Source organism: Palaemon carinicauda, chromosome 22, assembly GCF_036898095.1.
Source record: "Palaemon carinicauda isolate YSFRI2023 chromosome 22, ASM3689809v2, whole genome shotgun sequence".
In the NCBI taxonomy this organism is placed as follows: Eukaryota; Metazoa; Arthropoda; class Malacostraca; order Decapoda; family Palaemonidae; genus Palaemon; species Palaemon carinicauda.
Genome location: NC_090746.1, coordinates 46,394,837 through 46,419,927, shown reverse-complemented (window position 1 = coordinate 46,419,927; position 25,091 = coordinate 46,394,837). Strand labels below are relative to the sequence as shown.

The following is a 25,091-nucleotide window of genomic DNA, read 5'->3' as shown; positions in this document are numbered from 1 at the left end:
CAAAAAGTGAACAATCTAGGCTTATTTCCTACTACTCATATGCAGATGATGCTACTCTCTTTGCATCAATTCCACCCCCTGAATGTAGATCTAGGGTTGGTGAATACCTTAATAGAGATTTAGCTAAAATTAGTGCATGGTGCAAATTATGGGGTATGAAGTTGAATCCTAACAAAACTTAAAGTATGATTGTAAGTAGGTCTAGGACGGTGGCTCCTCAACATCCGGATCTCAGTATTGATAATGTTTCTTTAAATTTGTATGACTTTCAAAATTTTAGGTGTGATTCTCGACAGCAAATTTACTTTTGAGAAACATATAAGGTCTGTGTCTTCTTCAATTGCACAAAAAAATCGGCTTATTGAGAAAGTCTTTTAAGATATTCGGTGATCAATCTATTCTGGAGAAGTGTTTTAATTCTTTTATTCTACCTTGTTTTGAGTATTGTTCTCCTGTCTGGTCTTCAGCCGCTGATTCTCATCTTAATTTGTTGGACAGAAACTTACGGTCTATTAAATTTCTTATGCCTGATCTAGATATTAATCTCTGGCACCGTCGTTCAATTAGTTCATTATGCATGTTGCATAAGATTTTTCATAACTCTGAGCATCCTTTACATTCAGATCTCCCTGGACAATTCTATCCTGTTCGTAATACTAGGCAGGCAGTTAATTCTAATAGCCAGGCCTTCTCCATCATAAGACTCAATACTACGCAGTAGTCTAGAAGTTTTATTCCAGCTGTTACCAAGTTGTGGAATGATCTTCCTAATCGGGTTGTTGAATCAGTAGAACTTCAAAAGTTCAAAGTTGGAGCAAATGCTTTTTTGTTGACCAAGTGGACATGAGACTTTTTATAGTTTATATATAACATATTTGTTTTTGACGTTGTTAATAGTTTATATATGACATCTCTTTTGGCATTGCTTTTTTTGGAGTGATTTGTTGTTAATTTGTTCTCTTCAGTTGTTTATTTCCTTGTTTCCTTTCCTCACTGGGCTATTTTTCCCTATTGGAGCCCCTGGGCTTGTAGCATCTTGCTTTTCCAATTGGGGTTGTGGCTTGGATAGTAATAATAATAATACTCAGAGCTAATAAATGAAAGGAAAAAATAAAAGAATAAACAGTAGGATTACAACTTGAAATAATGTGTGTTGGGTGTGGGAGAGGGTGGGTATACCGGGTGGGTAACAGGTGTTTAAATATTTACGAGATACAAGAACAATAGTTTTGAAAGTAAGAAGGGCAGCCAGGAGAGGCAGAACTGTTAGGGAAAATGATTTGGTAAGGAAAAATACAAGGAAAACTAGGAAATGGAAAAGTTTTATGAAAACATGAAAGAGAAAAAGACGAACAATTACATGAATTGAGCACTAAGAGTAGTGAATGAATAGTTACGGAAATGCGGGGAGCAAAAGCATGGAAAAAAAAATGAGGACGAAGCATTATGAAACAGAGGAGTAGATGCTTGTTGGTTCAGCGAGAGCATACAGGATGGAGAGGAGGGGTGAGGGAGGTGCATAAGGGGAAGGAGAAGGGGAGAGGCTAGAGGCGACAGGACAGCCGCAGTGTGAGAAGAATCTAACGCCAATATAGAAATATTAGAGCATAGTGGGAAATTCGAATAAAAGGGATGGGAAAAGAAATGAAGATATAAAAGGGAATGAGAGGAATTAAAGTAACGTGAACACCTAAATTAAAGGATATAAAAGTGAGACTTAGATTATATTAGCAATTGTTGGGAAGGCCAGGAGTGTTGTTTTAACTCAGTAAATAAAATTCGTCTACACAGAATCTTACGTAAATATAGGAATATTAAACGCAGATGAAGTATAATAGTGGGAAATGTCGAATAAAAGAAGGAAGACAAAAGAACGTGAGAGGAGAATGTGTAAAGTTGTAAACATTGTCAAGTCACAAATTGTTATATTTTCATGCTTTAACATAAATACAGCAAAAAACATAAATGTCTCACTAATAACTGCTTTTTTTAGGATAATATCCTTGATAATAAGGGAGTTATTTGTGTGGAGAAATTGTTATATTTTTATTTGTTGAGTGGAAACTTGTTGTTCTGGGAAAGTCTCTCTGCAGCAAACCACATGGATCAACAGGGGAGGATAGAAGCACTAACACTCGAGGGAAAAACACACAGGCAATAACTTTGATGCTGGAGTTCACGAGTGAGATGCTCGACAGGTATTCACGTTAACATTGACAAAGTCGATGGAGGGAGCAGGGATGTACTGTATTGATGTAAAAGTTAAAGATAAGGATTTTTAGCTTTGAAGCATAGAATGAATAGTAAGTCACTCCCTAACACTTCCATTATATCAGGTATACTGTTCGAAGGATAAATAATCATTATAGACATAATCAAATAAATGAAGGAGTAAAAATACGAAAAGATGTAATGAACCTAATCTTGCTTTATTATACAAATTTACATTAAAAAAATCTGACATCTTCACAGCTGCAAAAAGGCAAATAATTGAATCAATCAAAGAATGCAAAATAATAAAAAAAAAAAAAAATATGGTCGCATAGACTCGCAGTCTTCTGCAATAGCAAATGATCGAAATGGGGTCGGACATGCAGCCCTGTGACCCAAAGACTGGACTAGTCTCTAAAGCAAAACCAAATATTATGAGCAAAATTTGTACACATAATAACATGCAATCAGCCAAAAATATCTCTAGCTCCGTTCCTAGGATCATCTTCTTCCCTCTCTCCAGCGATGACAGGACCCAAGCACTCCTTTCCTGTTTGGTGGGAGTCAAGTTAGGGGGTGAGCAAGAGGTGAACAGATTGACTGACCACGTTGGTCAGCCAGTTACAACTACGGCTCTTGTAAGAACTGGGCATCCCTTAGGTTGCGTGGGATCACCTGTCAACACTTTCCAAACCAGGTGAGGGTCGTGGTGTGTAGAATAATGCAGTTGAGGTGCCATATCGGGACTTAGGGCAGGGCAATGCAACGATGTAAGGAGTGAGGAGGCAGGATTTTGCGCTAAATACAAAGAGAAATCTTGCAGTTCTAAGGGAATATACATACCTATTCTGGCTTACTAAAAATCAACAATTTAAATGAGCAATTAGCAATGTGCTGGAGTGATGGGCATACGTCTTAAAATTAAACAGACCTGAATAGGTACTGAGATATAAAATAAGTTGCTTATAAGTCAGCAGTACTAAAGTTAGATTTAAAACCAAAGTCATAATTTATTTCGAAACAGGTAGTTTGAGGAAAGAACCATCGTACGCCGGCTTTCGGCTTTTATTTTGCATTTCTACGTTGTAATGTCACGAACACAGCGTACGGTATTGTCAATGACATTAGCAAATTTAGAGCAGTTCTCCCGAAGATTCAGTAAAGAAAACGTAGCGTGGGAGCGAAAGTTTAAGGGGTAACTACAATATTGGGAGCTAGACCAAATACTGAAGGAAAGACGAAAAAAAAAAATTCTTCACAACCTAAGGATAAAGGGAAAAAGAAAGGAGAGAGAGCGGTTAGTTCCGGCAAATTTGATTCAACTACTTGTTATTACGCTCGAGGAAAACCAATTGGATGACCAAGTAAGTGAAGTGGTTCTTCCCATCAACGTCCTTTCGAAGTTAACAAAAAGCCGTTAGCGTTAATCAAAATCAATCAAGTAAAAGTTATGTGCGATTGTGAATATAGGGAAAACTTGACCCGCAGGCAATGCTTCATGGAAGCGTTAAGATAAGTAAATGAGCAATGTTAACTTTAAACGTAAGATGCAAATATAAGCAAAGGATTGAAATGCAATACTTCCCTACCAAGGGGTAAGGATAGAACAAACAAAACGTGAGTCAATAACAGTTCAGCAACAAATCAGGGCAAGAACATTAAAAATTAAGGGGGTGAATCCCAATCCGGGTCTGACATCCGACGTTTAACAAAAAAGTTTTCAAAAAGAAAGTGACTGGCATAAAGAAAGCTTTGTATTCGTCGGGTGACAAAAGGAGAAAAGTTATGTCCTTCTCAGCATTAAAATGTGAATAATTGACTGAAACTAGTTCCAATGATAAACAGGGACAAACTAGGTCCATGGGGACATCATAATTCTAACCGCAAGAGTCTTGGGGAGCATTAAAAGTATATGTTATAATCAGCCGAGCTGAAGGATGTCAGGGGGATGGTAGTAACGTGACAAATTGTCAAGGCAAATATTAAATTTACGCTTTAAAGTTAAAGCAAATGACTGACAGAAACAATGCTGCTGAATGACTTGGCAAAAATAACAAAAGTTTAAAGTGGCAACATATATAACGGCATGAAAAAAGTAAATGAGATTCATGGAACCGTGATCCTCAAGCAAGGTGAATCGTAAACAACCTCTAAGCTCTGGTGCTAATTCTACATGTGTGACCTTTCCGACTGCTAAAGCCTTAAAGTTATGACTACTTGGCTCGTTATGAGCAGTTTTCAAATTCTGACTTGGATGTTTTAGCGTCAACGCAGGATGAAGCAGAAGTTATGGGCTTGAGGATGGGACAATCAGGCAAAGAAAGGACTGGTCCGTGGGATGGTAAGGGCTTAATGGAATAGTCTACCAGTACAGGTCCTTTGCTGACCTTCATGCACACGGTCAGGTTGGGTGGTATTAGCGCTACCTCCATGGGGGTCCACGATGAAACCGCGAATGGTATTTCCTCCGGGACACACTGTCAAAGGCGGTACAGCCAAAGGGGTTTGAGTCTAATTAAATGCTGACTTAAGGTTTGGAAATGAAGACGGAGCAGGAGGGAATGACGTAAATTTACTGATCTTGTGCCGAGATGGCAACAAAGTATTGAATTGTGAATATTGAAGAAATGGGGCAATACAAAATCATGAACTCCATGCTTGACTGCCGAGACACTTGGGACCGTTAATGGTGTTTACAACGGGGCGCATTACAAGTTGCACCAATGCAGAACAAAATTGACTGGAATTTATGGTTAAATTAGGATGAGCCATGAGGCTATTAAAAGCAATCTCAATTTTCCCTGAATAGGCAGTAAGCACAGGATAATTCACTTTAACAATAGGATGGTCGTAATGTCTCCAAAAGGTTTTATAATTTCAATATTCAACTTTTATGTTACCAATGAGGGTTTTAAACTGACCCACGGCTTCAGGACCTATGCTCGAAAAATCAACTGAAGCAAGAGCATGAAGTGCCCAGTCTGCGTTCTCACAAACAAATTTGAATTTCAACTCCTGTCCCTAAGCCAAGCGTCAATCTCCTCTGGACTGTGTGCTTCAGTCTTAGGCGGTGGAGGGTTGTTTATGGTACGGGTGAAGTCCGCCATTTTGGACTGACGGCGTGTGATGGACGGAATCGACAAAAGCAAAAACGAAGGGTAAATCTGAATGTTCAAAGTTCCATGGAAAAATCCAAGAATGTGAATATAAAACTTTACAAATTTACATGCGCGATAACTAGATATTCAAAATTACTCATAATTGGAAAAGAATGGTTAAATGATGAAACAAATGTACTCAGAAATTAAAACAGACCGGACTGCTAGCAGACGATGCTCGGTCACGTGACGTCAAAAACTTTACTAAACTGAATTACATAACCGTGCGGCAATGACTGACTGAATTGAATTACTTACAAGAAGCAAAACATGTTAGAAAGCGCATGGGCGTATGAATGTAAAAAAGTCAAGTTAAAAGTTGAAATAACAGGTCAAGGCTGACGCTGTTGTTGTGTCAGTTTCACAGTTATGAGCGCACTTTGGAGACCGCCGAACCATTAGAATAAGTAGAGGGTAAACAAATATAAAATTTCTCACACGGGAAGGTAAAATAAAAACTCTAAAAAAAGGACTAAAAACAAAATCATCTTATGAAAACAACAAATGAACTAACACTTACAAACGGCAAAGATCGATAGATTCCTTCATGAGGAAGTAACACAAAAAATCTCCTCACGCAGAGGACAAGCATTGCTTCTCGTTGAAGCTAGACAAAGTTTCTTTTTGCAAAGGACTCACCAATTTTCCCCACGCAGGGGACAAAGTTAAATCTTCTCTCACAGAGGACAATCCCAAAAATCTCCTCACACAGAGGATAGACAAAAATCTCCTTAAGAAAAGGATAACAATTTTCCTCACACAGAGAACGAACCAATTTTTCCCATGCAGAGGATCAAGTTAAATCTCCTCGCAAAGAGGGCAAACACCAAATTTTCCCAACGCAGAGGATAAAGATTAAATCAATGTCGTGTTTATAAGTGTCAAACGGTGAAATTACGAATAAAACTACATAGTTAATTAATGAAATAACACGCAGTAAGTTACATACAGTAAAAAAAAAAACAATAAAAACCCTCTTGTTTGGGTTGTAAACAAGATCTGCCATCTTGGAACAATCACGTTAAATGAAACGGAATTGTTGAAATTAAGTTTCTACGCTACTTGTAAGAAAGCTTAAAATTACCAAGCAAGATGGAGACTGTTTGCAGCTTGGTGTAGAGGGCGAGGCATGTCTCCACTCGATCCCTCTCTACCTTTAGTGGCAGATTTCCTTTTGTACCTCAGGGAGGAAAAGCTCCTCTCAGTCTCTGCGATTAACGGCTATCGCTCAACCTTGAGCCTCATCTGTAGACTGAGAGTGGTTGACCTTTCCACCTCAAAAGATATCACCTTGTTGATTCGAGGTTTTGAGAGATCTTGCCCCCCAGTTGAGATTAGACCACCAAATTGGGACGTGTCCCTGGTCTTACGTTCCTTGAAGGGTCCACCTTATGAGCCCTTAAATAGGACCTCTGACTACTTTCTGACCCTTACGACTGTCTTCCTAGTAGCTCTGGCCTCGGTCAGAAGGGTCAGTGAACCACATGGTCTGTCTTACCCATTTTAGAGGATGGGGGGAAGTCCCTCCCAACTTCATTCCAGGCTTTGTGGCCAAAACTCAGAATCCTTCATCGGTCGATGAGGTTTCGAGAATTTCAATTTTCCAGCCTCAATAAGGTAACACAGGATACAGACCAATTGTTACTGTGCCCAGTCAGGGCGCTAAGGAAATACCTGAACCGCACCAGACCTTTCAGACCACGCCTCCGTCATCTCTTCCTCAGTAACAACAAGGTAAAGAAGAGAATCTCTCGCAACACCATCTCTTTCTGGCTCAAGAAAGTTATTGAAAGAGCCATTCAAGGAGACCCTGAGGCAGCACAACCCAAAGCCCATCAAGTTCTGGGAGTGGCTGCCTCACTGGCATTTAAGAGAAACTTCTCAGTCCCCAAGTCTTAAGAGCTGGGGTCTGGAAACGCCAATCTACATTCACCACTCATTATTTGGCGATGTGACACATAAGTCCCTAGACACCTTTTCTATAGGGCCTATTGTGGCAGGTCAACAGGTGCTGTAGCTACCTTACACCCTTTCAGGGGACAGTAGCCATTGGTTGAGGATTCTGTGTTACACTAGGTTTTAAAAAGGACATCCATCTATCTTCTTCGTTTCCTTCTCCCTCCCATCTGGGTATCCTAGTCTGCAGCCAGTTTCGGCTGGACTCACCAATGGAAATAAGGTATGAAACTTATCTGATTCCTCTCACAGGGTATAAGTTATACTCATAGTCACGAGGTTTCCCCTTTTCAATGTCGGGGAATCCTAAGAATAAAAGGGTTCGAGTCGAATGTTCCTGACCCACTTCATCCTGAAACATTTGTTTCCACGAAGCTACAAACTTTCAGTTGTGCTAAGATTATGGGGATCTACAAAGAAAGAAGATTAACGGGAGATTTTTTCTTCAAGAGTCTAGTCTGAGAACTATCTTCCCTAGGAATAGGGAACTCCTTGGTCACCCTAGCCTCACGACTAAGTCTCCTATAGTAAAGAATGAGGGTTTGTAGCAAGTGTAGGAACAAATGAAAACTTATAACAGAGTTTATATTTTTCCCAACATACAAACCTGAATTCTTTAAAAAAATCTTCCCTCCCTCACCGACCCCTAGAATAGTCCTAGCTAGAATCCGATTGCAGGTAAACAGTAGCTACCAACCGGCAGTCCCCCACCGCTAACAGGTGGATAACTACCTGCCCGGTTGTTAACGACCTTGTTAAGGTATTTCTGCCATATTTTCCAGCTCATGCTAAAGTATCTCCTGTAAAAAAGAATTTGGGTTTGTATGTTAGGAAAAATACATACTCTGTTATAAGTGTGTCATATTTCTAGGATTATCAACAGCAAAATATGTGCCACCGTAATACTAATGGTTTTTTATGGCAACCTTTTACTAGACAGAAAATGAATTATTATTATTATTATCATTGAAAGTGATTGCTGCCTCAGTGGCGTTAATTTTGTAATTAACTTTTCTATTGTTCTTATTATCTTTTTCTCTTCATTTGTACAATCCGCCAGTAACTGGGAAAGGGACATATCAATAGGAAAGGGACATATCAATAGGAAGGTGATGAAGACCATATCATTCACAATTAGTCATTAATATATCACAACACATTATAAAAGTACAGATAATATGTACAAAGTATGAAACACTATCACAATGTTAGTGTGCACAAAGTAATGGTCACTTTTGTACAAAAAATGATAAATTACGGAGTTAAATTTAACACATCCTTCGACTCAATCGGTTTCGAGCAGTGAGAAGATTTTCTGCTCATTGTCAAGAGTGAATTGAAATGCAGGTGTTGTTTTGATGGCTTATATACGGAGTCCTACTTCAACATTCCATCTTTAGTGGTCAAGAGCTGCCCTAAGGTGGAGACCATTAATCCTAGGAGGTAGTGGCCTCTGCCTAGCCGGCATGTTTGGTGGGATTATTGACTCTGGTTCTGTCAGGAGATAATCCCTGTTTTGACCTTCGGCTATATCAGTCCTGTCATAGTTGTTATTGCCTGGACTATTGTTGGTGGTGGACCTTATACATGTTGGCAATAAGGTCCCTTCTTGCGTGGTGTTGAGGTTAGGTCTTTGTTGTTAAATCAAAAGAGCTTCCATTATCCGGAGACGTCTGCTGTCAGGGGCACGGCCGATGATGGTTACATTTTTCACTATATGCTCCCTTGTTATCTTGAAATTATGTTTTTGGAGGCAATCCATTTTTATTGCACCCTGTTGCACGTGGCAAGATAATCTCTTAGAAAGACGCATCGTCATCATCCCGATGTAGGTGCCAGGACATTCCTGGACAGGGCATTTATATCGGTACACTACGTTCGTCTTTTTCAAGTCATCTTGCATGGCAGGGGCAGGGTTGTTTTTCATTATCAAGTCTCGTGTTTTTGCTAGTTGGTAATAAATTATAAGGTTGATTTCAGTATCCTCTGCCGTGGCAAAAACGTTGTTTTTTATTATATTTTTCATAGTCTTTTCTTCTTCTTTATAGTTTACGCTCATAATGCCTTTATAGTATAGATTTATTTTTGCTGGTGTGTTAATATCATCAGGGCCTTCATTCTGGTACCATTTTTCGATTTCTTTTTTTTGATCTGCCGATTAATGTCCTTATTCGTGAGGCCATTATTCACCAGAATTTTACTAATTCTGTCAAGTTCCTCGTGGGTGCCTCTCCACGAAGAACAGTGAGAAATGGCTCTCCGAATAAAAGCCATAATGGTGGCAGTTTTATACCGACTAGGGCACTCGCTGTCACCATTCAGACATAGGCCAAGATTTGTTGGTTTTACGTACACCGAGGTATTAAAGCTATTATTGCTTGTTTCTACAAGGACATCAAGAAAGGGGAGACGTCCTTGGAGGCTGTGCTCGAGGGTGAACCTGAGCTAGCTGCATTCCTCGAAAATGCGGCGCAGTTCTTCTATGCTCTCCTGATTGGCCGTTTTTATGAAAGTATCGTCAATGTAGCGCACATAGAGGTCTGGTTTGCTGATTTTTTGAGAAACTCTCTCCTCGACTACTCCCATATAAAAATTAGCAAAGAGGACGCCTAAAGGGGACCCCATAGCGACGCCATCTTTCTGAATATATATATGGCCCTTATGTGTAGTGAAAGGGGTTGAGTCGAAGGATGTGTTAAATTAAACTCCACGTAATTTATAATTTTTTGTACAAAAGTGACCATTACTTAGTGCACACTTAACATTGTGATAGTGTTTCATACTTTGTACATATTATCTGTACTTTTATAATGTGTTGTGATATATTAAAGACTAATTGTGAATGATATGGTCTTCATAACCTTCCTATTGATATGTCCCTTTCCCAGTTACTGGCAGATTGTACAAATGAAGAGAAAAAGATAACAAGAACAAAAGAAAAAGTTAATTACAAAATTAACGCCACTGAGGCAGCAATCACTTTCAATAAAACCTGCTTAAAAGATGGTTTACTCCCGAAATATTATTATTATTATTACTAGCCAAGCTACAACCCTAATCAGAAAAGCAAGATGCTATAAGCCCAAGGGCTCCAATAGGGAAAAATAGCCTAGTGAGGAAAGGAAATGAGGAAAGGAAATAAGGAAATGAATAAGTGACGAGAACAAATTAACAATAAATCATTCTAAAAACCGCAACAATGTCAATACAGATATGTCATATATAAACTATTAACGTCAAAACAGATATCCCATAAACAAACGATAAAAAGACTTAAGTCAGCCAGGTCAACAGAAGAGGGAAAACAATATTTACAGTCAATATCCAAACATCATGATTTCCAACAAATTTAATATACTACTGTACTATATCATTTATTTTTTATATTTAGTTTCTGGAATTTGAAATTAGGCATATTACCAAAATTCCTTAGCACTGCCTGCAAATTTGGTTATTCATATAATAACTATTATTACTTCCTATACTAGCACAATACTGTATACAGTAATTGAAATCACATCCGCTGGTTTACTAGGGTATGACAATTAGTCTCAGACTTGTAGAACATTAATATAAAAATTCTGTTTACATTCTTTTTCAGGCCAAAGTATAGAAGTAGATAATTATTTTGAAAGAATGGCCACACTTGGAAAAGGACAATTTTCAAATAGAATAGCAACAGATGGAGCAAGACTTAACATGAAAACCAGTTCTGTACATATATGAAATAAAGTTTGAGGCAGGGGCACAAAAACACATTCCAACAGCATCTGCGGAAAAAATAATAAAACAAAGGGGATGCAGCAACCTACTGATAAAAGAGCCATGTGTAACCTACAGAATTAAGAGGCATGTGTGACCTACTGAAGATATATACATACATACATACATACATACATATACCAAGGCACTTCCCCCAATTTTGGGGGTAGCCAACATAGAAAAAAATGAAATAAGGGGACCTTTCCTCTCTACGTTCCTCCCAGCCTGACAAGGGACTCAACTGAGAGGAAGCAGCAGAGCCTACTGGAACTGCGTCAAAATCGCTCGCCATTCGTTCCTATTTCTAGCGCACTCTCTTGCCTCTCTCACATCTATCTTACTATCACCCAGAGCTTTCTTCACTCCATCCATTCACCCAAACCTTGGCCTTTCTCTTGTACTTCTCCAATCAACTCTTGCATTCATCACCTTCTTTAGCAGTCAGTCATTTTCCATTCTCTCAACATGGCCAAACTACCTCAACACAATCATATCAACTCTAGTTGCTAACTCATTTCTTACACCCGTTCTCACTCTCACTGCTTCGTTCCTAAACCCATCTACTCGAGATACACCAGCCATACTCCTTAGACACTTCATCTCAAACACATTCAATTTCTGTCTCTCAGTCACTTTCCTTCCCCACAACTCCAATCCATACATCACAGTTGGTACAACCACTTTCTCATACAGAACTCTCTTTACATTCATGCCAAACCCTCTATTCTTTACCTATCCCTTCACTGACCCCACCACTTTGCATCCTTCATTCACTCTCTGACGTATATCTGCTTCCACTCCACCATTTGCTGCAACAACAGACACCAAGTACTTAAACTGATACACCTCCTAAAATAACACTCCACTCAACATGAAATTCAACCTCACACCACCTTCCCTTTTCGTACATCTCATAACCTTACTCTTGCCCATAATAACTCTCAACTTCCTACTCTCACGTACCCTTCTAAATTCTGCCACTAATTGGCCAAGTTTCTCTTCCCAGTCTGCAACCAGTACAGTATCATTCGAAAATAACTGATTTACCTCCCATTCATGATCTTTCTCGTCTAACAGTTTCAATCCTCGTCCAAGAACTCGAGCATTCACCTCTCTCACCACTCCATCAACATACAAGTTGAAACGTTTATCCATGGCGACATCACACATCCCTGTCTCAGCCCCACTCTCACCAGAAACCAATTACTCACTTCATTTCCTATCCTAACACATGCTTTACTACCTTTTTAGGATCTTTTCACTGTTTGCAACAACCTTCCACCAATTCCATATAACCTCATCACATTCAACTTCGCTTCCCTATCAACTCCATCATGCGCTTTTTCCAGATCCATAAACGCAACATACACATCCTTACCTTTTGCTAAATATTTCTCACATATCTGCCTAATTGTAAAAATCTGATTCATACATCCCCTGAATATATAGCCCCTAGTTAATGAGACTTACTATTGCATTAAGACTATCACAAGCTAATAAAAAAAGATATGACATGACTACTAAGTTATATTCAGAAATTGCATTCAAAACAGTTCTTGATAAGTTTCAAAGTTGTAAAAAAAATTTAGCTTAGTAAAAGTACAGTTATGAGGAAAATAATGCTTGAGATATCTAAAATATTGTAAAAATATCTAAAGAGAAAGTAAGAATAAGTCCCAAATCACAATTTTAACGAAATTTATTTGTATTTTCCTTACTGTAAAAATCTGACTCATTTAATATAAATACAGTATGATTTCAGCAAAGCTGGGACAGCTGTTAAAAATCTAACAAGGCAGATACAATTATTAGTGAGTGGCAGATAAGCCCCGCCCGTCTGTCAGTCAGCTAGACGCTCACTTTTAATTAGGCCTCGGACTTGCGGGGAGGCTGAGGGAGGTGGTGTAACTAACTTCAGGTTTATAAAGATAAGAAAAATAAAAATTTGAAATTCATCCCTACATGAATACAGACCATGGTCGTTTTAGCAAGAGACGCGCCTTTGGGAGAAGGAAGTCCTTACAAACCAAAATCTGCCTGGTATATATATTTCCTGAGAAATATCAGAGAACCTACTCCTGTAGAGAAACCTAGATGACGACACCTAATGGTCTGAGAGCATGGAGATGTCTTGTGTATTAGGAAAAGCCCATCACAAGTGTAACTGGTAACCGATCACATAAGAACCTATATCCTTATGTAGGTAGTAGGTTGGCCAGGGCACCAGCCACCCATTGAGATACTACCGCTAGAGAGTTATGGGGTCCTTTGACTGGCCAGACAGTAGTACTGTACATTGGATCCTTCTCTCTGGTTACGGTTCATTTTCCCTTTGCCTAACGTATACACCGAATAGTCTGGCCTATTCCTTACACATACTCTTCTGTCCTCATACACCTGACAACACAGATTACCAAACAATTCTTCTTACTGCACTGTAATTGTTCAGTGGCAACTTTTCTCTTTGTAAGGGAAGAAGAGCACAGCCCTTCAGCCTGACCAACAGTTGTTGTGCTAAGTCCGGAATGAGACTGAGCACCGGTAAAGCAAGAGCATAGTATTGACATGCTTCCAGTTCTGGATTGCTTCTTGGTACTGCACTGTCTCTCACAGGCTAGTGGGGAGAGATCGGTCAGTCTCACGCAACTCCTGTCGATCGGTCTTTCTGGACTTCAATAATAACTACTACTACTTAAAATAGAAGCTTCTGAAGAGTCTCCCAGGCAAGTGGGGAGAGATCGGTCAGTCTCACGCAACTCCTGTCGATCGATCTTCCTGGACTACTTCTATAATAACTACAGTACTACTTCTGAAAGTAGAAACTTGTGAAGAACCTAACAAAGATGAGGCAGAGGAAGATGTAGAACTAGGTCTCCACATATTTCTTCTTGCCAGCTTTCTTCGGGGTTGAGGTTTTGCGCAACAACGATGCTCTCGCAAAGAAAGAAACAATACTAGTAGGCACTATAGGGGCAATCTCAGAAGTCCTCATGGAGGCAAGAAACTTTCTTAAGCATAAATGGATAGCTAGGGAAGATCAACATATGTTCAGGTTGACATTGTCATCATACAGCTATACATAGAGAGGATATGACTGCAAACACTCATGGCCCCCATAAAAAAGCTAATTTGATTAATGGCAGGTTTGCAGCTTTATCTGAAACTACTGCATATCCTTGAAATCTTCAATTAATTTACCCAAGTTTACCTGAACACAACAGCATGTCTGTACACTCATCCATATATTCTGGAAAGAGAAAGCAATAAATTAAAACAGCCAAACATTGAGAAGCAGCAAAAGTAAATGTGTACTGCTTGCAGCCAAAGACAAGAGTGAATGTCTGACTGATGGGGAGTTATAATTACATTGTTAAACATTCCAGCTTCACTGGTTATGTTTCTCTTAAAGGGCGAAGGTTTGAATTCATGTAGGAACAAATAAAGCAAAAAGGACATTAACAAAAAATTAAATATTTAATCCTCTTATATCATAAGGGCAGTAAAATATCACTTACCATTGCAACTCCTCTGTGCCATGGGTCACATAATCTAGCAAATCTGACCACTTCCAGACATGAATCAACTCATTTCCCATCTGAGAGAGTAAATCATATGTAGCACGAATAATGTCTCGTTCTGTGAGAGTATAATTTGATTTCTGTTTCTTCCTTCTTTTGGGGCTTGGCTCAGGCTCAACTGGTTTAACTGATTTTTTCTCATATGGAGGTGCTGCTTTTTGGAAATATTTCAGAGCAAATCTAGAAATCAAGAAAAATATTCTCCTTAAACTATAGTATACATAAAATAATGAATTATTCAGAATGCAAACTCCATGAATAAGAATCTACACTTTATCTAATAAATTACAACTCAGAATTTTAACAAAGGGTATGTTAAAATATTGAGATCCAGACAAAACCCCTTTTTTAGCATTGTAGAATTGTTCTTTGGTCTACTGTACTGTATTTGTCTTACCGTAGTTCTAAAAATTAAACTAAACTACATAGCTAAATACCTTGATTTTGAAGACCACAATGGTCTGTTCTAATGAAAGTAACATTGGAAGAACTAAATTTCAACTATAACATAGAACTTCCCATAAACTTTGCAATGCAATAGGCTGAAAGCTATAAATGCTAATAACATTGAGAGATATATGGCCATACTCGCCATTAATTTACCCTCAGGCCATAGTGCTTATATCTACAAAGCGCAAGATTTGAATATGCTAAAACAGAAAAAAATTCCCTACAAACCCTCCAGACAGGGGATTGCCACTATAAGAGCCCCAACTCAAGGTAGTAGCAACCACCACAGGTCCTTTGGTAAAGGTGTCCAGTGACTTGTGGATGCATTCCCGTATGTAGTGGTCTGACACCTCCTTTCAATACTCAACTCCCTGACAAGGGTTTAAGGTTTTCAGGCATCCTGACATCTAAGGTCATTGACGAACTCCCTGACAAGTTCTTACGAGAGGCTCGAGTGGATACGATATTCCGGCTTTGTGAAAATGAAACCGTGGTGGCCATCTCATCCCTTTATGAGAGCTTGTGTCTGATTGTTGAATGAAGCCAGAAAGAACAGGGCCATAAGATATATTTCTTATCCTTTCTGTACTGAAGGCAGGGATATCTTGTCCCTGGCAACCCCCAACCAAGAAGCCATTCTAGTCAACATTCATTGCCTTGGTAAGGAAGAGCTAAAAAAAAGGGCTGAAATTGTGGCAACCTGGGTCCGAGATCCTGGCCACTAACTCTTGAACCCAAGCAATGGAGATTTTCCATCCTTAAGGATGACTAACCCAAACGAAGGCCTACCAAACGGAAAAACCCTCACCAGAAAGGACTGAGTAAACCTAAACAGAGCAAGGGTAACATGGGCAAAACTGGAGATAACTAGCACATATGAGGATTAGCCACCAACCCTGAATACCAATGTGGGGCAACACTATAAACAATGTTACACATCCTACAAAGGTACTCACTTGGCCATCGTTACTTGGCTCAAGACCTCAGAAAACCAAACGACAACAACCTCCTGTGGGTTGGAGTCAACGGGGAAGCCTGTTCAGGACTGTATCCCTCCTTCTCAAAACCCAGTTTGCCGTCTGGGTCAGTGACTGGAAAGTGAGGAATTTCATCGCTTCCCCCCCCCCAAACGGATAAGTTCCTACAGTAGGGCTTGGTTCTTTCTCCGGCACTGATAGGTTGTGAGCTACTTGGAACACTGCTAGGGTGCACGCCCACCAGTCCAGCCAGGAGGTCACATTAACAATATCCTGGGATGTGTCCTCCATCATGGCGGCCTCCGCTTGAGAGAAGACCACTGGGGCCGTAAGTCTCCTCTCATCCATATTTCCCTGGCTTAAGGTTGCGGCGGCTTCCTCTAAGGTACGGGGCCCTGAATGACGACCCTCCGGCACATAGAACTTTTTCTGGGTCCTTAGTCCAGGCAGGAGCTTGAAGGACCCTTCGGCTCTTAGGGAGTTATGTCCTGCTACGAACCGGTCGCCATGGTCCATGGCCAGGGCTATGTCGGGTGCTAGGGGTAGGGTCAAGGATGGCTTCTGTTGCACCGGATTGTCCACCATCCTCCCCAGACTCGAAAGCCAAGCCTGCTCTGACGAAGGTTGCGGCTCGTCTAGACTGTGATGGTGTCGTATCAGAGCTAGGACCTTCCTGTAGGGGACACCTCATCTGGGGAACACTCGCCGGTGTCCAACAAGCCCTCTACCCCCAGATCCTCAGTGTCGGCTGCATCTTCGATTACGGATGGATCCATGGGTTGGACGTATCCCTTCCTTCCTGCCGGGTTAATGGAGCGGCTGCCTCCGTCACGGATGGAGCCCCCGGGGTGGAGGTAGCCGTCATGGGTCTACCTCCTCCCGGGCAGATCCGTGGAGCACCACTCTCTAGTTGTGCCAGCGGCTGCATCCATAGCTTAGACGGAGCCGGTGAGACAAAGGACAGATGGAACAGGTGACTTGCCGGGCAAAGGCAAGGAAAAGTGTGCCAACGGCTGCATCCGACGGGCGGACGGAGCCAGAGAGATACTGAGCAAGGGCGCGAGAGCGGCTCCAGCGGCCACCGAGGCAGGCACTGGAGCAGCAGGAGCCCTGCTTGACCCGCAAGGGGGAAAAGCTACCCTAATGTACTTCCTCCTGGACGAATTCTTCTTCTTAATCCTCCTTCTCGTGGTCTTGGCCTTCTTCTTCGAAGGGCCTGCGTACGAGCTCACCTTCCTCCTTTTGGATCTCTTCCTTTTCCTTCTCGCCTCCCGGCCGCTGGAATCCTCCGACGAAGACGAGCTGTAGGACGAGGAACTGTCCGAGGAAGATGACGAGGAGGAGGAGCTGTCGGTCTCCTCCGTATAATCTGCTGCTATTCTAGGGGCCCGTGATCTTGCCACCGGGGTGACGGGCTGCATGAAATCTGACGGAAGCGACGCTGAGGGCAACGGGGGTGTGCGTAGTGCACCTTGAGAGGCAAACCAGCCCTCAAACTCCTCTTCTAGCCGTATGGGGGACCTGAAGGGCATCCTTGGCGCCGTCCACACAATGGAGTCGGGGTCTGAAGAGCACATGGTCCTCCTTTCTTTGTCTCGCCCACACCTGGAGACAGCTGTACCTGTAAAACACTGCCACGATGTGGGGGGGGGGGGGTAGGAGCTGTTTCAGGCCTCTCCCCCCCCCAGGTCTTCACTGGAGACGGGTCCTGCGAGCACCAGAACCTCGTCTACGGTACACAACACTTCCGCCACACTAGCAGACCCCCAATCGTCTGCGTAGGTACCTCACAGTTAGCATCCCCGATACCAGACTCATGGGGAACGGCAATGGGCAGTTTCCCCGTAACGGACATACCTCGTCCCCTACCCTGGGTAGGGGAAGGGGAAAGAAAACCTCTCTCCGAAGGAGCTGAAGGTGACGTCAAGGGCAAGCTGATGCCCGCCTTCTTCTTCTTCGTGACGAACAAGGAACACTGACACTCAGGCCAGAACTCACACCCCAGGTACGTGGAGGCAGGGGAGCACTTATTGCCTCTACACGAGGAGCACAACGTGTGCGGGTCGACATTAGGCTTGGACAGCCAGGCCCCGTAAGACTTACCAGCCTTGGGCCCGGGACAACGCCGTTGAGATTCCATAAGGGAATAAGAACACACAAGCAACACAAGTAACACAAGGAAAGAATGGGGAAACACAAAGGGAAACACGTGGTACACAATGGTGGGTCGGACGGGATGTGATCTACGCCGCGACCAGACGCTTACTGACGACTCAGACCTAGCAGCGCACTCTCGCACGCTGACCATGGGTTGCCTCAGGGCGAGTATCCATCCGCCACAGAGGGACCCGACAAGGGAAAACGGAGATAGGGGAAACTACACAAAATTCTTGATCGGTTAGGGAGGAGATCCCAGATACTCCTAAGAAAGTAGTTTGAGGTAAGTACTCCGTGTTGGAACAAATATATATATATATATATATATATATATATATATATATATATATATATATATACAGACGCTCCCCAACTTACGAACGAGTTACGTTCCGAACGATCGTTCGTAAGTTCAAACTGTTCGTAAGTTGCTTCAGTGCCATATTTTGTATTATAATTTATGTTTAAGGCATATACAGTACTGTATAAGTATATTGAAGGTTTATATAAGTATGTTTAAGTATGTTTAAGGCTTGTATAAGTAACCTGTATTGGTTTGTACTGAAAAAAACATTTAATAAAATGGAGAGAATACGTACAGTACTGTACTACGTATGTTAGAGAGAGAGAGAGAGAGAGAGAGAGAGAGAGAGAGAGAGAGAGAGAGAGAGAGAGAGAGGTTAGTTTACTGAATTGTTTTATTTCAATTTTGACCGACGGAATCATTCTTTGTAGAGTATACATCACGTATCTTGTGACGTCATGTATTTGGCGGAAGAGCGCTGACAAACCGAATGATTTCCTTTCATTATGTTGCCGAGTAATCTTATTACAGAATTCTCATAATCGAAACACCGAGTAACGATATCAAGTGTTTTAGTGGTCTGTATCATTAGTTATGAGATTAGTAGCCTACAACTTACCGTAAAGTTAAGAAAAAAAAAAGTCTGATGTTATATTTCTTCTGGCGGAAGGCGAGAGGCAAATCAAGTGATTTTCTTCCGATCCGTTACTATTCCCATAATCGAAACATCGAATAAGGATATAAAGAATTTTTTAATATTTTCAAAGAAATATGAAGACTTAACTGCATTAAAAATCAAAATACGGAGAGAGAGAGAGAGAGAGAGAGAGAGAGAGAGAGAGAGAGAGAGAGAGAGAGGGGGGGGGGGTTGCGTATTCCGTTTATAACTAATAATAAGGTCTATCAACGAACTGTATGGAAAATGTGATACCCTATAATATATTAGCGCTGTTGTAATATTCACTATGAAGAGATTTCGAATATCAAGAAAATTATATAAATCAGTGTTATTCGTACTATATGTGCGCATAATCGTAATACTGCAGCGTCACCTTGAGATCAGCTGATCTCCCAACCAAAAGTAAATCAAAAGTAATTGTTGATTATTGAAATGCTCAAGAAATTAAAAAAAAAAATATGAACGTGCTTTAATAAACCACAATTAAACACAATAATGTCTAATGAAATATGAAGGCTTAATATTGAACGAAAAATTGAATACTGTATGAAGCTTTAGAATTAACTACCCGTATGCGATTGACAGAGCGAGCACACACACACACACACAGAAAGAGCTACAATGATTTCGCATGATACCTAATAATAAGAACTGTAGGGAAACTGATTTTCTGTAACATATTGGCGCTGATGTAATATTCATCTTGAAGATATTTCTAATATGTTAAGAAATAAAAAAAAAAAATGCCAAAAGTCTGATGACGTTATATTTCTTCTGACGGAAGGCGAGAGTCAAATCAAGTGGTTTTCTTCCGATCCGTTACTATTCCCTTAATTGAAACATCGAATAAGGATATAAAATTTTTTTAATAATTTTCAAAGAAATGTGAAGATTTAACTGCATTAAAAATCAAAATACGGAGAGAGAGAGAGAGAGAGAGAGAGAGAGAGAGAGAGAGAGAGAGAGAGAGAATTTAACTTGAAATGAAATCTACGGATGTTTACGAACATGTTTGGACTTCCTTCAATTTGTGTTCGTATGTACCGTTGTTCGTAACTCGAATGTTCGTAAGTAGGGGAGCATCTGTATATATATATATATATATATATATATATATATATATATATATATATATATATATATATATATATATAAACATATATATAAACATACTTATATATGTATAAATATATATATACTGTATATATATACAGTGGTACCTCTACACACGATCTTAATTCGTTCCAGAAACTGCTTCGTATGTTAAAAAAATATTCCCATAAGAATACACTATAATTTGTATAATTCGTTCCACACCCCAAAAACCTATAATAACTCCTTAATAAATTACTACATATAATTACACATAACAATAACATAACTGCATAAAATGAAAGAAGCATGTAAAAAAGATAATTATAAAGAAATAATAAATAAAATGTGTTTAATTGTCACTTTACCTTAGAGACAGGCCAACGCAGGTGTAGGATTTGCTACGCCAGGAGGAGACGGACGATCGGCGAGAAGGTAGACATGGTGTCAACATGTTCTTTAAATAAATACTCTCTCTCTCTCGTTCTTCTTCACTGTTAGTGTTAGAGACGTCTATTAATTTTTTCTGTGAGAGAGAGAGAGAGAGAGAGAGAGAGAGAGAGAGAGAGAGAGAGAGAGAGAGAGAGAGAGAGAGAGAGATTAAACAAAAATGTGTTTAGAGTACATATGATTTTTAACAGCGTCAACGAGTTGAAAGACAATTAAATGTAACTAAAAAAACAATACCAGCGAATCTGAATTCCTTTATTAACTAAAACAAATATTGATACAAACAGACTCGTGTGCGTATGCGCAAACACACACATTCGCAGGAGGAGACACGATCGGCGAGGAGGTAGAGATGGTGACTGCGATAACATACCGTAACTTACACTACGGAAATTTTAATCTAACTTGGCTTAATTTTTTTTTTTTTTATATATATCATATTTTTTACATTTTTTTTTCTTTTGATTTTTAATTTTCATCACTTTCAGTGCCGAGTTACGGCACGTTATCGCAGTCACCATCTCTACCTCCTCCATGATTGGCTGTCTCTTATTGCGTAGCAATTTTTGCACCTGTGTGTGTGTGTTTGTGCATTCGCACACGAGTGTGTTTGAATCAATACAGTATTTTTGTTAGTTAATAAAGGAATTCAAATTAGCTGTTATTACTTTCTTAGTTACATTTAACTTTTTCAACTTGTTGACGCTGTTAAAAATCATATGTACTGTAAACACATTTTTGTTTAATCTCTCTCTCTCTCTCTCTCTCGGAAAAAAAATAAGACGTCTCTAACACTATAACAGCGAAGAAGAACGAGAGAGAGAGAGAGAGAGAGAGAGAGAGAGAGAGAGAGAGAGAGAGAGAGAGAGATTTTATTTAAAGAACATGTTAATGCTATGTTTAGAGAGAGAGAAAAAGAGAGAAGACTTTTTTAAAAGACCTTGTTAATGCTATCTTGGTTTTCTTCGCTTCACTTTTTTCTTTCTTTCTGTTCATCACGCTGGCCCTTCTCACAAATGATCGTTGCCAACAATCTCTTTGTCCTTTATCCCTATCAACAAAAGGCGTTCTATCTCTTCCAGAGTATTGCTACGATATCTTGTAACAATGGTGATCCCCTTCTATGGTTTATCTGCTTTAATGGCTGCCTTCTGCTTGATGATCGTCGAGATCATAGGCCTATTTCGGCCATATTGTTTAGCCATATCACTCACATGCACACTGCTTATGTTTTTCTATAATTTCTTGCTTCAATTCTAATGAAAGAATTGTCTTCTTCCTTTTCTCACCACTACCTGTACTGAAACTTAGCTTCTTAGGCACCATGATTATAGGTGAAATCAAAAAGGAAATGTGAGAAAAGGAAGAAAATAAGCACTGTTAATAACAGACCAAACAGAGGACAACCACACGATACACACAAGAACAGAGAACAGAGCACTCGACGCTCAATGGCGTCCCTCTTACATGCTGCCATCTACCGGCGTAAACAAGATCTACATCGTATGTTGGAGCATTACTTCGGGTGTCGAGACAAATTTGGTCGAATTTTACTTCGTATGTTAGGACAATCATATATATACTTCGTCCCAGAAACTTCTTCATATGTTAAAACAATCGTATGTTGGAGCAAATATTCCCATAAGAATACACTGTAATTTGTATAATTTGTTCCACAGCCCAAAAACCTATAATAACTTCTTAATAAATTACTACATATAATTACACATAACAATACCATAATTGCATAATATGAAAGAAGGATTTAAAAAAGAAAATAATAAAGAAATAAATAAAAAATGACAAATTCGAAGATAATTTGTATTTTTCCTAACCATACAAACCTTAGCTATTTACATTGGGTTTAGCGTAGCTGAAATGGCGAGCCATTAGAATTTAACGAGGGTGTATTACCCACGCGCTAGTTAGCAGGGGGGTAGGGGAGGGATAGCTAGCTACCCCTCCCCCCCTCACACACCGGTGAAGCTCACTTTCACTTAGAGGTAGGACTTGTCTTGGGGGACAGGGCTGGCGGGCAAATATGTGTAAATAGCTAAGGTTTTTATGGTTAGGAAAAATACAAATTATCTTTGAATTTGTCATTTGTTCCGTAACCGAAATACAAACCACGCTATTTACATTGGGTGACTTACCCCTTAGGTAGGGTGGAAAGTCCCCAGCCATACTGGCTTTGGCTTTACCCGGGGACTCGGAATCCGAGTGAGTCGCACTCGAGAAAAGGAGTCCCTGCACCTCACAAGACCGTGTGGCATACATAAGCTTGTGTGTGAAGGAAGAAGTGTGACCCGTCCTAGGCAGTTGACCTGGAGTTCCAGAAGGAACTCTGGGTTAGGACGTTCCCAATACCACCTCGTCAGGGTATGGGGGACGCGACAGTATTGACTCAATACTCGGAACACAAGGAAGCATGGTTTACCTGCAGAGGTTCGAGGTCAGCTATGCAGAGACCAGGATGCTGCTTCCCAGTAGAGGGGATGATGAAGAAAGAAGTAAGGGCCAGACATACTTCTTTCGTTCATGCAGACTAAAACCTGATAACAATGCCCTCAACCTTCTGCTACCTGTCCAAAAAGGAGCCTGAGGTTAGACCAGCTGTTGTGTTGCCACCACAGAGCGATAGAAAACGTATCGAAACTCCTGTGGGTCACGTCCTGCAGGAAGCGGGCTGAGAAGGTCATTAGATGCTCCCAGACTCCAGCTTGTAGCACCTGCGTCACAGAGTAGTATTACTCGAAGGCGAGGGACGTTGCGATGTATCCGACATCGTGCTGTAGGGCGACCTGACGGGGGAGAATCCGGAGTCAGGTCGAGATGAATGTCCTTGAGGCCGAGCTGAAGAGGTATACTGGAGACTCTCCCCCATGTCCTTCTTGTGCTCCAAAATCGGCTGCAACTGAGGACAAACTGCAGCTGTTCCCAGCGCTAACCTCTCGATTCCTTACTGGCAAGAAGGAGAAAGTTTTGGGACGTCAGATACAGAATGGTGACTCGAAATCTTGAAGGAATTGGACCGAAGGGCCGGGACCCCAAGATTCTGAGTCTAGCCAACAACTCAGGAGCGAACCTGAATGTTGCCTTCCCCCATTCCTTAGAAAGGGCGGAGTGGTACGAGACCAAGAAGATTGCTTACACACTGGCCGCGGCCAGAGTGAGCAGGAGCACCAAGACGGAATACGATCAGAGGCCTGTAAAGGGTCTTGAGAAGATCTATTAAGGGAATAAAAAGTCCGAGCCATGCTCCAAGTTGGAGGTCTCACTCCGACTAGGGCAGGGACGTTCGCAGCTTCGCATGAGCGAGGAAAGGTCCAGCGGGAAGGAAAACGTTATTCCTTTAAGCCTGAAGGTCAGGGAAAGGCTGAGCGACAGGCTTCATTGCTGAGAGCGGAAAGGAGTTTCCTCCCGCCGAAAGGCAATACTGTAAGATCGTTATTGCTGGAGAAGAGGCCTCAAGGGAAGAGGTATATCTCCCACGACACCAACCACCGAAGACTCTCCACTTCGCCTGGAAGACCCCTGCAGATAACTATCGCAGATGACGCGACCTCCGTCCCGCGACTGTAGCGGGTTGTCTCTTCTTGAGGAGGAGGCGTAGTGTCTCCAGGCATGAAGCCGAAGCGATGCCCCGGCTCGTGAAAGATGTTGCAGTGTGGTTGTTTGAGTAGCCTGTGCCGTAGGAGAAGCTCCCCCGGGAGTTCCGTCAGGGGAAGCAGAGGGTCCAGAAACCGTTCTGCGCATAGTCCCAGTGGAGCTCTCAGGGCCATTGAAAGGTTGACAGACAACCTGGTCTTGTTGAGACCCATTCTCAACAGACAACAAAGGAGGGAAGACGCAGGCGTCGATGTTGTCCCACCATCACCGGAATGCATCTTGCCAGAGTCTCGGGGTCTGAGACTGGGGGGAAGAACACTGGAAGCTTGAGGTTCCAAGCTGTCGCGATCAGGTCCCCCAGACCAGGATTTGCTGGTTACTCAAGGCCAAAGACCCCAGGTACACTCTCTACGAGGCTCCGCTCGGATAGTCGGAGAGAACATTCCTCTGCCCGGAATGAGAGAGCCGATGGTGGTATTGAGAGTATCTCAAATCATCTCAGTATCTCTACTGCAAGATGCGAAGGTGTGAAAATGCGTCCCCTGCTGGTTAGAACACGCCAGAACCATGAAGTCGACGCGCACAGAGCGACTCGGCAGGAGCTGTAGGATCTATAGAGGGGCCAGACTACGGCCCCTAAGCCTGCCTGAATGATGGAGAGGTATCCTTCAGGTCCTGACCATAGGCCTGGACCGGAGCATGCCCCCC

The 25,091-nt window shown here is 41.3% G+C and overlaps 1 protein-coding gene across 1 annotated transcript in view; it reads right to left on the bottom strand.

Annotated features, from left to right (window-relative positions):
• Positions 1-25,091, bottom strand: part of LOC137616420 (midasin) — an 814,866-nt gene that overhangs the window by 681,207 nt on the left and 108,568 nt on the right. The window contains exon 3 of the mRNA XM_068346159.1: positions 14,603-14,845. Within this exon, the coding sequence (XP_068202260.1) occupies positions 14,603-14,845 (243 nt within the window). The remainder of the gene's footprint in view (positions 1-14,602; positions 14,846-25,091) is intronic.